Genomic DNA, 14,188 nt, shown 5'->3' with positions numbered 1-14,188 from the left:
TTGGAGTAAAACTCCCAACTTAAAATCATTGCCAGTTTAGTGGGCATCAAGGCATAAGCCTTCAACTTTCAACTTAAAATTTTGCCAATCCAGGCCAACGTGGTGTGAGCAAAAGCCCCATATTTTTGTCAATCCAGGCCAACGTGGTGTGAGCAAAAGCCCCATATTTTTGCCAATCCAGGCCAACGTGGTGTGAGCAAAAGCCCCATATTTTTGCCAATCCAGGCCAACGTGGTGTGAGCAAAAGCCCCGACTTAATGCATATGAATGTATATGTCATGTACGACTTGAAAGCTCAACAACATAATAACAACAGCCACATAACAGCTTTTCAACAGAACAACTCATAATCAACTTTGGCTCTTCAGCCTACAACTCAGTAATTCTCAACAAATCAACTTAGAATCAACGTTGGCTCATCGGCCTACAACTTAATAATTTCAACAAGGCAACTAAAAATCAACTTTTCAACATTTTTGCATCAACATTTCACAACCATAAACCTAATAAATTCATTCCTCACAATTAACTATGATAGGCCAGCTACCACTTGCACTCACAACATAAAATCAACTATTTTTCCATTCTGCAAAGACTCTGCTCAACTGGAGGGAGTCGGCGCAAAAGCCCTATGCGTCGACGCATACAGTCGACGCTTAGCTCACTGGTCGGCGCAAAACTACCATGCGTCGACGCATGCAGTCAGCGCATGCCTCACGGGTCAGCGCACGCCGACCCTATGGTCGACCGCTCGCGCGCAGACTCAGATTTTTCTGAGTTTTCCAGGGTTCCGTTAGCTTACGTTTCACAGGTTTTCCGGCCGTTTCCTCAACTACAACCATCTCTAAACAGAACCATTCGTCCGGTAAATTGGTAGCGCCGATTCAAGTTTTTAATTGGGATTCGTACCCTGGTCTAACATTTTCGACTCACACAACTATCAATTCAATTTACAGTTTTTAACCCGGTTTATTCAACGTCAATTTCAGCATATACAGTTCCAATTAGGGTTAAAATCAACGGCTTCTCACTACCCATGACATGTTATTCTATAATACCCATTAAACGACGATAAACCCCCCTTACCTGAGATAATCCGGCAATTCTCGAAGCTTTAGCTTTTCCGTTCTTCAACCGCTGCTCTACAGCTCTTTGCCCTTTTTCTCTTCTCTGCAGCTTCTCTGAGTTTCACGTGAAATTTCTTTGTTAAGAATGAAACCCTTTTCTTTATTCCCCCTTATATATATATTTTCCAAATATTATTATTCCCAAAATATTAATAATAATAAAATCCAAAATTCCAATTATTTAATTAAATTAATCATTTAATTATTAATTTAAATTAAATAAGTGTCTTATTTCTCTTGGGGTGTTACATAGGCAACTAAAACCCATATTCAAACTATACAAACCGACCCAAACCCAAAACATACAAAATATAAAATACAAAATTACAAAGTTATATTTTGACACAATAAAATATTGTATTCGACTCTATCGAATACCACTAACTACGACAAGGATTTGGATGAATTCATCGAGATACTGAACAAAACCTATCAAACTCGTGAAAATTGTGGTGGTGTAAGAAGGAGAAGAAATAAAAAGAGAGAGGGAGAAGAGAGAAAAAGTGATGGAGGCTAGGATTTCTATCTTCAAACTAAAAATAATTTGAGTAATAAAACTAAAAATAAATTAAATAATAATATTAAAAAGCCATGTCAAATATTAAAAATCCACGTTGTCAAAGTTAACCTCTTTTTCCCATAAAATCTAATGCTAAAGACTATTTTGTGTAACTAACTATAACATTTTTTTAGTTAAGAGGACAAAACACAATATTAAATTAAATTAACGGAACAAAACATTCATTAAATCTAAAAAAATTGAATTATAAATAAAAAAAAAACTTGACTGAAACCATGTCTAACTAATGTCCCACTAAGTGTGTCGAATTGTTTTAAACAAATACTCATGATCAATCTAAAACTAAGTCTTATTCTTTTAGAATTATTAAAGGTACAAATTATGACTATTGTTATAAGCAATTTAAAGAGATAAAGATGTGGAGATCGATCCAAGAAATGTTTGCCAGAATGCAAACGACAATGCATTTGGTGAAAACGTAGTGTGTCATCATGAACAACAAAAGCACAAGATGGATTTTTCTAAACCCCTTTTGATCATAAAAAAATGATTACACATATTTTTCTCAACACTTTACGGATAGTAGATCCTACCATACCTCTAAATGTTTGGCTGAAGGTGATATGATAATGAAATATATATGTGCTTTTTTCAATATCTTCTTCCAGTTCATATGCAGATTTGTACAAGAATCTCAGCTGTCTGGCTTTGCAACCATGAAACCTTGTTGGCTCAGGATAAGCTGGTGTTTACATCTTCTGACCTTGAGGCAACTTGGTAATTTGATCTTACATTCTGAAAAAAGTTAATAATTAAGCACTCCCATAAATTAACAACAAAACTAGAAGTATTGTTTTACTCAACTGCCGTAATTATAAGAAATGATAATTGTGTAATCACACATCACAGAAGTAGGAGTAAATGCTTGTCAAAGTCCCTTTCAGATGCAAGTGACCTTAATTTGATTCTCTAAACAGTTGATATCAATTTGGTTTTCCTCTTCCATGACATAAAATCATAGAAAATGACTTAATGTGTATTATCTTCGTCTCAAATTATAAGTCGGTTTTAAATAAATAGGAATAACAATAATGTATTAAGTTACGTTGTGGTATTTTGCCAATTTCATAAAATTCTAGTATTAAAACTAAATTCAATTTACTTGTAATCTGGTTTTGATTAAAAACCGGTTTAGAACCGGATTGGAACCATTTTCTATTTTTAAACTGGTTTTTATCAAATGTGGTTTGGTTTTGAAACTGGAACTAATAAAATGGATTCTTGTAGTTTGGGTAACCATGCGCACCCCTAGTTGAAATTCCATCATTTAAGGTAAATTAGTGGGATGTCACGGTTCGAACCCAGATAAGAATGATGATAACAGAAAGTAGAAATTTCCTATGAAGTTATTAAAGTGAGTACCTCTAGTAATGTGATGTAATAGAAGTCCTCCATATGCTGCATGTAAGCACTTCCATCTCTGATTGAGCGGAATATATTAATTTCAGTTTGTAACAACTTCTCAATAAGTTCCATTTCGCCCATTATCTGGATGGATCAAAGTTGAGAATGGTGAACATTAAAGAAAAATAACTCAAAAAACTTAAAAGGAAAAATTACTCAACTGTGACTTGTAAAAATATAATTTAAGTATATGTAGTGAATGTCTATCATTTTAAACCCCAAAAGTGACTACATTATTTCATGCCAAATCATTAAAATTGCTTTTTCTAGGATTTTCCCCCTCAATATCTATTTGTGATGTACTGATATTACATGTTATATGCATGTGGAATTAAAACGCATGCAGTATAGATTTGTGAGTGTATCTGTACATATGAGAAGAAAAATGCAAAGAACACTAGAGAAGGAGAAGAAGAAACATACGAAGTCGTTGATTATGATATTTGGTGTGGATTCCCCAACAACATCACCTTCGTAACCATTTCCAAGAATATCTTTATTCTCCTGGGTAATATATGCATTTGATACATCAACTAGCGTGAAGAACCATTACGAAGGATGAAATTACTTTCGTTTATCTCAAATGTAATTTTCATATAGTGTAGATTAATCATACAGCTTTTTATATGCAGTGACACCTAAAATAGTATTATGCAAAGATGCCATAAAGAATTCCTTAATTTTTTGTAAAAAGGTTTACAACAAGTTGATTGGACCATAACACCACCAAAGGGTCCATAGCTCAGTGGTAGAGCATTTGACTGCAGATCAAGAGGTCACCGGTTCGAACCCGGTTGGGCCCTTCATTTGGTAATTTTTTTTTTACATTAATGACTAATTGTGAAACCCTTTTCAATCATTTCGCCTACATATTATTACTACAAGTTTTCAAACTAATTAGTCTCATTAAAATTGTCAAATAAAGACCAGGTAACAGGACACAGTGCAGAGTATATTTTTGTATTTTAGGCATGTTTGAAGCATTGGCTCAAAATCATGTTGTGTTTGAAGCATTGGCTCAAAACCATGTTGTGTTTGAAGCATTGGATTAAAACTTACTAAGGAATTCGTTGAAACTCCTGCAGCAAGAAATAAAGGTTGATTGATATGACAATAACTCATGAACCTGCCCATTGTAGGAATGATATCTTTGTGATTCACAATTCGCCAGCTATCTTTAACTTTCTGTAAATATAAGAGGAAACCTGTTAATTGCTTTAGAAACAGAAACAGAGAAACAAACAACTCTACTTTTACCTAACATAGGACAGTTTGGAAGACAAAATGGCTCTAAATAAAATATTCCGGAGTTTGCTATGACTTTTCACCGCATGCTCCATTCACTTAATGCTTTGGTAGGATAGTCTAGATTTAGAACAATTCATAAGAAATTGAGAACTTTCCAACATGTGGCAACAAATATAAATTGACAATCCTAAAAGAACTACATCATAGCATAACTTGACAGTACTTTATATTATGGAAAAAAGGGAGATATAAATTGGGCGACATGTTCTTTCTTGACTTTAGATGCTAAATGTTAAATATAGATCACAGTATTCTTCCTGTCACAGCTGTTGGGAAGTCTCTGACTGACTATAACTTGGTAGATCTCAGTTAAGATATGATTTTATGGTATCTTTACGCATTTTCTATTAACTTGAGTAGAGGGTGATCCTCCATATATAACTAGTCTAGTACTCAAATGCCATTTGGAATCATGAAACAGTTGCAACTCCACATATATCTAGTCTAGTACTCAAATGCCAAAATGAATCATGAAACAGTTGCAACTCCATATATAACTAGTCTGGTACAAAAATGCCAAAACGAATCATATATAACTAGCCAAAGGTATCTTTTGTACAAGATGACTACTATGCACACATTTGGCAATTTTGGAATTTCCAAATTCACGAGCATTTTATTTAATATAGCACGTAACAAGGCGACAAAAACAGCGTCAGCAAAATAACTGTATAACCTTTTCTGACCTCATTGTAAACCTTTACAAATCTTTTGTTGCCAACCCTAGGAGAACCAAAATTATACATAGTGATAGAAATCACTCCTCGCCTGATAGACAAAAATCAATCAATGAATCAATAATGTATATAGTAGTTACCATTTATAAATTATGTGTCATAACAATGAATATAAATATTAGGTTAAATTAATTTTCAAGTCATGTACATCTTCAAAATGGTTAAACAATAAAAACAAAATATGCACGTCAACAAGAAAAATTGTCAGGATTAAAATTGTTTAGTTTCGACGAAACAGGGAAGACAAATATATTACTTAATTGATCAATTAATTCAGATTATTATAACTCTTATAGTTCCATTTATCTGCGGCAAAAAGTACATTATTCAGTAAATACATTCTAGATACCAGTTTCTATCAAAATGTAACTAGGTAAGACTAATAAACTTACTTAGCTAATTGATTTGATGAAAGTTCAAGGGCAAGCAAGATAGCCAATGCACCACCCAAACTATGACCAGTCATATAAATATGCCATTTGTGGGTGAACTCAGAATGATCATCTCTGGTACAAAAACAATACACCTTCAGTTTGTCAATATGAAATCAAATATTGAGTAAAATCATAAAGTGGAGGTGTAAAAGACATTAATATGATAATAGTCAATGGCAATACTTATTGGAGTATGAGAGAAGAAAATTGATAGTTATATAGGAAAAATGTTGTCATTGTCCGTCTCAGAATTTGGTCTCAGAATTTGGGTTGCGTCTAACTCATCCATACAAAACCGGCTTGTAAGGTGAGGGTTGCCTCGTCTTATAAACACAACACAGGTCATATCTCTAAGCAATGAAAGTGTTGGAGGCTGCAATTAAGGCAAGCCAAAGTGCCGCAATTAAGGCGACTAGGGGCGGACCGTAATTAAGGAGGAAATTCCAACAGTCTGCATACCACATTTCAAGCCCAAAGGGCTTTTGCGAGCAAGGGTTTTTCAAGGGAAGTAATAAACCATCCTTTGCCTTAACCCAAGGTTCAAACTTGAGTTAATTGATTCATGTTCCAAGAGAAGTAATAAACCATCCTTTGCCTTAACCCAAAACTCAAACTTGAGTTAGTTGGTTCATTGCTGTAGGAGAATCAAGGGATATTGCGATCTCTTGGACTTTGTTTTATTCTATTCAGACCTTCCTGTATTATATGTATAATGGTTTTCCTATTTTCTTATTTTTCTTCCAACTATTCCTTGATTCAAGGAAAAAAATTGAATGTACAGCCTTTGACTGTTGAATAAATCAATAACATATTTCCAATGCTGTAGCAATTTATTAGTTGATTCACAAAAAATAAAGCCAACGATTCAACTTAAAAGCTTGAATTTGGCAAGAAAAAGTATTTTCATTTACTAAAAAAATACTCTCCGAGATGTTTTGGAGGCAGTGTTTGGTCAATGAAACTTGTTTGGAGGTACAACTTACACATAACCAATTGCAAGTCTAATCAGAGAAATGATCCTGGTCCTTACAGAGTCATATGCACTTAGAAAGCCCCTGTGAACCTGCAAAGATCTCAGCACCGTCAATAACAGAAGAAATTTTGGTTCTTGTAGCTTTTTAGAGATATATTAAAAACAAAAATCTGCCAGCAATTAACATACTTGAACCTCTTGCTTGAAATCTCCACCTACCCTTTCAGGATTCAGCCTATGGAAGTCATAGCAAAGTTAGTTATGAAATAAAACAATATAGTGAAATAAAAATTTATCCCTAAATTAATTATGAGCTTGTGTTGCACCAAAGGATAACTTTTAAGGCCCCCTTAGATGGCATAGCCTCACTAACAGGACCCTGAACTGGATGAAAGAGAAGATGGAAAATCATAACAGAACATAAAACATGGATGCTTTTATGGCTAGGAAATGTAAACCATCTTTTCATATTTCTTTGTCCCCTAACATAAGACCCTTTACAAACTTTAATATGTATTAATAATTTCTTTCAAAAATACTCCTATTGAATTTACAATTGGGAAACTTAAAATTGTTCTTTCCTCTTATGATATCTGTTAAGGAGTCCCGTATCGGATAATGTGCGGTCTAAACATGTGTTTATACGTGAGGGCAGTCATCACCTTAGAAGTTGGTTTTGTAAGGTTGAGTTAGGCCCAAGTCACAATTAGGTTAGAAATGAATATTACCCAGCTGGAACAACCATTAGATCCGTTGCGAAGTCCTTCCATGCTGTCTGAAAAATCAAAATAAAAAACATAAGCATCTTTATGACAAACCAGGTGGCTTGAAGAGTACTACGCCTTAAAGAACAAGAAGAGGTGGCTTGAAGAGTACTACGCCTTAAAGAACAAGAAGAATATAAACTACCTGTTCTGTTCCCCTAAATGCAATCACTAACCTTCTTCGCACAGAATCACGCCAAATTGCAACCTGAAAGTTCTAATTAATAAGAAAATAGAAAGCCAGTGCGTGGAAAAATACTTCGGCAGTAAAACTCAGAATTTGGTATGATACATTGCCAACTGTCAAATTCATAAAAGATAAGTGAACTCATTAATGAGGAGGTAAATAAACACCTGTGTGTCGGTGGATGCATTATCTAAGAAACATATCTTTTCAAACTCAGACTTAATGAAACTAGGATGACCTAGTGAAGTGGCCAGCATTGTCCAAGCCTCCACAGCACTTTCAGCAGTTGAAAAAAGTGCTCTCGTTTCTTCAGTTTGTTTGTCATCCAAAAATGATCTGTTTTCTGGGCTAGGAGACTTCTCAGTAGTAGAATATTGAACGTCAGTTCCTACTCCTTCGGTAGAATCTTCTTTGGTTTTCCTCTCTTCAGAAGAATGCCCTTCATCTTTCATTTTGGAAACTGTTGCGGTCAAAAGCATTAAACCTCCTAAAATTGATTCAGTTTGCTTCATCAATTTCTCACTTGCCTTTTTGACCTCTGGAAGTGAAGACTGAATTGCAGTAATGGTGGGTTGACCACTTGTTTTATTATCTGATTCTTCTTTTATGCCTCCAGGTATCGCAAGACCAGATTGAATATAAATATCTTCAGCAATATCTTGGGATTGCAAGCCAATTTTGTTTAGAAACTCCGCTCCATCCCACTTTAATTTCTCCGGAACAGAGAGACCCAGCTTTTGAACAATGTTAGCATTGAGAACATTAGAAAAATTCTTCCAAAAATGTTGATTTGACAGTTCTTCCTCACTAGCTTGTGATGATGGTTCCAAGGCGTGTTGATTTCCAGTTTCACCGTCACGTGAGTGAAACTCTTCCATGTTTCTTTGTTCACTAGAAGCTTCATCAGAGGCTTCTAAATCTGAACTAGCAGCGTCGTGAGAAGGAGACTTTAACATATATGCAGAATCATTCTCATTAGAACTTTCAGTATCAGACATCCAATCCTTCTCATTGTTAAATAACTTTAACTTCCCAAATGCATACTCTACAAATTGGCTGACTTGTACTGTATCAGAACCAATAACCTTTCTGAGTGCAGAATCAAAACCATTCTTCTTTAGAAAATCTGAAACAAAAGGTATCTTCCACCACTTTTCCTCATCATCAATTTCATCAAAAGTCTTATATTTAACCTAAAATCCAAAATTTATTACAGAAGTCACTAAGCAAGGGATAAAAGGTCTTAGTAGTCTAAGTAGGTCTTAGTAGTTTATAAAAGGTAGGCAACCTCAAATTATTCACATAAGCAAATTGGCACCAATTTAAGCATACTTAGTTGCCACTTTCAACGATAAAGTGAATAGCTTATCTCAAGTCGACTGAATAACAACCAAACATCATTTTACAATAGCCTTCGAGAAATTATTAGTTAACTTATAAACTACCAAGACCTTTTCAGGGAAAACAATCTAATGCAAGGGATAAGCATGTGAAGTTCTAAAAACGTAAACAGACATAATTTTGTCCACTAAAATGTAAGTGAAGAACAAATGGCATAGACATCATAATGTTCACCAAAATACATATGCCGGTAATTTTTTCCCATATTAAGAGCTTGTACTATTGGTTTGTATTTATTCTTTTCCATTTAAAGAAACATACCTCCAGCCAAACCATGCCACCACCACCCATTCCTCCCAACTCCACCAGTATTTCATGTGTATCTCCTACAATAACAAAAAACATTATATTGTAAAAAAATGTAGTCAGAAGTTTAAAATGACATCTCAACTTTATGTTCTCTTACTAAAAATCATACGTAGATTCTATTGCACTTTTTTTGATAGTTACCATTTCAATGAATCATGACATTCAGACATGTCTGCAAGAAAATGTAGCATAGTTCAACTCAATGAAATTTTAAACAACAGAAGAATTTTCAACTCACCATCACAAAGAAATTCCAAATCAACAATTGTATTCCCAATGCGTTTGTGAGGGGTTAAGAGGTTTGCATCCCAAGCTGCAACCTAAGATATACTGCCAACTGTGAGAAATTTAACATAACTTTTTTCTCTATTTTTACCATCAGACTTTTGATTTCATTTTTTGCACATAATTTTTGGAATTTTCACCTTTTGAATCCAGATGATATACCTCATAGCAGGTATTCCATAAGGAAAAACAAGCACTTAAATTATTGCTTGTGAAACCATTCTAATACCTTCAGATTTTGAAATCCTAGTGCAAAGTGATACTATATATTTTTAATATTAAATGAATGATTCCAAGGTTATCCATACTAAGCTATACATCATCTACAAAAAAGTGCTTATGTACCCAATACTTGGAACTCTATCCCCCTCAAAGTGGAGAAAATAGATTATACCAACCTTGTTACAAATGAAATCAACCTGAGGGCCATGAGAGATGTAGTGAGAATATCAGCTAGATGATCACTAGAACTAATGTGACTAGTGACAATACAACTAGATAGAAATTTTTCTCTAATGAGGTGACAATCCACTTCAATATAATTGGTTCTCTAATGAAAAATAGGATTAGAAGCAATATGAATAGCAGCATAATTATTGCAAAACAACTATTCATTTGAGATGCCTCAGTAAATATCCACTCAAGAATTAGCTGTCTAGATAACCTCACACTTGACTAGTGAAATGGTACAATACTCAGCCACAACACTAATTCTATCGACAACGTCTTTCTTCTTACTTTTTGCAGGAGACATTACCTTGAGGTAAAACACCTATTAGAGAAAAATTCAGTCCAATCAACATCAAAGTAACAAATAACCTAGGAATGACCACAATTTTCATACAATAAATCTTGACCAGGAGATCCATTAACATATTCCTAAATACAAAATAGTTGCATCCCAATGACTATAACAATGAGTCTAAAGGAATTCGCCACTGAAACAGAAAATGAAATATTTTGACAAGTGACAGTAGGATAACTTAGCTTACAAACTAGTCTTTGATATCTTTCTAGGTCAGTAGAGACAGCACCCCTAACAGGGAAGAAGTTTTAACATTGAGATCCATAGCAGAGTCGCATATTTACGATCTGACATATCAGTTTTTTCACAAATATCCGATACATACTTCCCTTGAGAAACAAGGATACAACAGTCAGGTTGAGCCACCTCAATACACAAGAAAATATTCAAGTGCTTTTTGTTTTTTAATATATTGAGCCACACTCTAAACTTCTAAACAAGCCTTAGGGTTCTCCAAGTGCTTTTTGTTTTTTAATAAAAAATATCAATTTTCACTAGAAGACTACTTGAATTTGATAGGTCAGCATTGTTTAATACACATTAAGTCCATATCGGTCCCATGGTCTTCTTTGAAATGGAAGTTGTAAAAAAAGTTCAACAGTGTAGAAAAAGGACCTATTTGAAAATAACATAAAAGGCTAAACTAGTACAATGAGATAAACTGCGGGAGCAATTTAGCCTACAATAGTTTAAGAAAAAAAGAGACAACATAAACATGTCCTAGAGAGTTGTTCAGGAAAATTTCTCATGTCAACCACAAATCACAATCTTACATGACCATTATCATATCATAACATTTCTTAGACTCGCATTTTAAAACTTGGATTGAATGTTCTTAGCTAATCCATTTCATCCCTACCCTAAGGAATATGGGAGTACCATCCATTAAGAAAATTTTCGGGACAGATTTCTCGAGTATGATATAAGAACACGACCTAACTTCATGTCAACTATAAACATTTCCTCAAGCACATTAAGCTCAATTGTATCATATTCAAACTTCTAAAGAAAAGTACAAGAAATAGATGAGAGTAGAAAAGAAGTAATGTATATCATTTTTTTATGTGCAGAAAGGATTCACATAAGAGTGGACATGCCAATGTGTGTCTATATGGGTGCACAGATGAGAGAGAGACAGGAAGAGAAACCATGCGTCTTAACCTGTAGAGCTTTGTTTGAAGACCGCTTAAAATTAAAAGTGAACTCTTCATTCCATGTTGGCTCTTTTGTCCTGCCATCAATTAATTTAACATAAATTAACCAAATGTACTTACCTGTTATGATGGTAAACTAGTAATTTTAAACATTGTACTATACAAAAAACTCTGCAATTACAATGACTGTAAACTATTTAGAACTATTAAAATTCATTTTAAACATTAGATTGTAGCTTCTGAAGAAGTGAAATGACAAATAAATACTACAAAAGCTCACCCCCATTTGATATTGCTTTTAGTGGACTGAGAACCCATCTGTATGACCACATATGGATCACTTGTTCCCTAGAATAAATGTAAAGAAACAACATAAATAAAAGGAAACCAAATTAGTTATGTAAATTAGCTAAAAATGGAGAGGGGGGGAAATAACTCAGAAATAAAAGGAACCAAATCATCTCATTACATTACGAACTATCGAGTACAGTAAATAAGCTTATATAAGAGAACCAACCCATGGATCCATGGAAGGAAAACTGGATCCTTTTTTCAACTTCACGAAAAGTTGTCCGTCATAAAGTTCACCAAAAAATTTCCTGCATATGTTCAAAAAGATCTTGTCAAGCCTACCCATTATTTTAATAAGGAAAGGCATCTGAGATTAAGTATGTGTTTTGATTTGTAGTGAGAATGGAAGAATCATGGCGAGCTACCGCAACTTAGCAGAAGCTGCACTTTGGAGTTGTAGTGAGAATGGAAGAATCATGGCGAGCTACCGCAACTTAGCAGAAGCTGCACTTTGGAGATTCAACAAAATTATGACAACACTTTATTTTTCCAAACTCACCGTTCATCCAATCATACACTTAATACAACAACGTCGACATTCAAGATTCTTTATCCATCTAGATGAAGTCAGCTATACTGATCAAATGACATCATTGAGTTCTTCCAAAAATGTATTTGAATAATTTAAATACAATGACAAAGAGAATAGCTCTAAGGGTAACTATGAAAGGCAATTGTTACTTACTCAGAAAGATAGATTGTCTTGCTACCACCTGCATCAACTTCAAGCCTACCCAAGTTTTCCTGAAACATGTTATAATGGAAAAGAAAAATAAAGGATTAAAATGAGTAGAAATATATCACAAAGAAAAAACAATATTAGATCCAATGTCACATTACGATCATTTTAATTTTTTTCTTGAATTTAATGAACATGCACCGTCAGTGTAAAGAAATTTTACACAGTCATTCAATAAGAAATCCTCAATCTCCCAAATCATCCAAGTCGTTTTAAAATATTATGATGATTTTGCGGAACGCACGTGGTTTATTGGATAACGGTGTATTTTACACTATCAGTCCATCTTCTATTTTGTCTTTTTTCTTCTATTCAATCCACCAAATTTAATCATATTTAGTAATTTACTAATAAGTTCAGGCTAGCTTTTCCCTCCTCCAAAACTTCACCCCATTACCATTTTCAACATTTCAACAAACATAACTATGTGAAAATCCAAAAATTACCAACATACTGATTCTTGTTTTAAAATTTCAAATTATTTTGTTAATTCACAAATAATTTCAGGTCAGTTTTTGTTCCATCCAAAATTAGAAAACAAGAGAAAATCTAAATTAACTAACAGACTACAAATTTTCAAATCAAAGTAAACATTAATAAGAATAATGAACTTGATTCACTAATCTATAATCACGAAAAAACTTGCTCTGTTTTCTCATGAATTAAGCAAAAATCACAAGAGAAAAACATACAGGTGGAGTTGTGTAAGCTTCAAAGGAGAAGCCAGCAAGAATAACAGCAAGGTTGATATCAAACGGAGGCCGTTCATCGGTTTTCGAAGAACAGCATATTGAGAAACCTTGTTTTCTTCTTCTTCTTCCAGGAAAATAAAAATGAGGCGGGAAAGTGCAAGAAAATCGGGGTTTTGTGGAATGTGGAGAGAGAGCGTAACGGAATTGAAGAGAGTTCATGTCTCACACGTGCGGGAGAGTAGAATAGAAGAAGAGAGTGATGGTGATCGTGTATGGGTAGTGTGAGCATAGAATAGAAGTTTGTTGAGTTTGGGAAATGGTGATTGTTTCTGGAACATCTCGTCTTTCTGTCATTGGACGGTGGTGCTAGTATTTTCAAAGTCGATCAATTTTATACAAATCATGCATAGTATTTTGTTTTTTCTTTTTCTTTTTTAATTTTAATGGAATTTTTTTTAAAAGTTTAAAATTATAAGAAATTTAAATGATTCTATTGAAATTTGTACTTATTAAAAGTACGAATGTGTGATAACTCATAATAATTAAAGGTTATTGTGAGGTTCAGAGTTAGCTCACATATGGATGAGAAATTTTGTATGTGTATTTATGTATTCGAGTTAGGTTATGCTCACAACTATGATGTTGAAGTATTTATAGCCGCATTGGGTATGGATCCAAGGCTTCTTTGGAAATAGCAATCACATAGAGAATGTGTAGTTTATTTCCTGATATTCAAAAAAGTGTGATCTACTTTCTAACGACTTATTTCGTGTTGTTACAGAATGAGGACATGTCTCTCATCAATTCTCACGTCAAACGACTTATCCTAGATGTATGCAAAATATTTAATAAATAGACAGTTAATCCTGTTAGGAAGATCCTAAAGTTCCACATTAGTTAGAGATAGAGTAATAAAAGAGTTTATATCTGTGATGCTA

The 14,188-nt window shown here is 33.9% G+C and overlaps 1 protein-coding gene and 1 non-coding gene across 3 annotated transcripts; one reads left to right on the top strand and one right to left on the bottom strand.

The window, feature by feature from the left end:
* Nucleotides 1-2,072: 2,072 nt before the first annotated feature.
* Nucleotides 2,073-13,629, bottom strand: LOC127098352 (uncharacterized). Of its 2 annotated transcripts, XM_051036923.1 has the most exons (18): nt 13,251-13,629; nt 12,505-12,563; nt 11,986-12,067; nt 11,749-11,816; nt 11,476-11,545; nt 9,463-9,544; nt 9,177-9,241; nt 7,682-8,707; nt 7,473-7,535; nt 7,292-7,338; nt 6,753-6,798; nt 6,574-6,653; nt 5,549-5,662; nt 5,106-5,187; nt 4,171-4,296; nt 3,535-3,615; nt 3,070-3,195; nt 2,073-2,442 (listed from the first exon to the last, which is right to left on the bottom strand). In XM_051036923.1, exons 1-18 carry the CDS (start codon nt 13,467-13,469, stop codon nt 2,380-2,382), a joined length of 2,499 nt encoding a protein of 832 aa, XP_050892880.1. In that variant the 5' UTR covers nt 13,470-13,629; the 3' UTR covers nt 2,073-2,379. The 2 variants fall into 2 exon arrangements, 1 of the variants encoding a protein (XP_050892880.1); XR_007793338.1 differs by lacking the exons at nt 2,073-2,442; nt 3,070-3,195 and having other exon boundaries at nt 3,592-3,615; nt 5,096-5,187.
* Nucleotides 3,843-3,914, top strand: TRNAC-GCA (transfer RNA cysteine (anticodon GCA)). Its single transcript has one exon. It is a non-coding gene; the product is annotated as a tRNA-Cys (tRNA).
* Nucleotides 13,630-14,188: the final 559 nt, after the last annotated feature.

Source organism: Lathyrus oleraceus, chromosome 6 (assembly GCF_024323335.1).
Source record: "Lathyrus oleraceus cultivar Zhongwan6 chromosome 6, CAAS_Psat_ZW6_1.0, whole genome shotgun sequence".
NCBI lineage: Eukaryota > Viridiplantae > Streptophyta > Magnoliopsida > Fabales > Fabaceae > Lathyrus > Lathyrus oleraceus.
The sequence above is the reverse complement of the archived record's forward strand: the minus strand, read 5'-3'. Positions and strand labels throughout refer to the sequence as shown.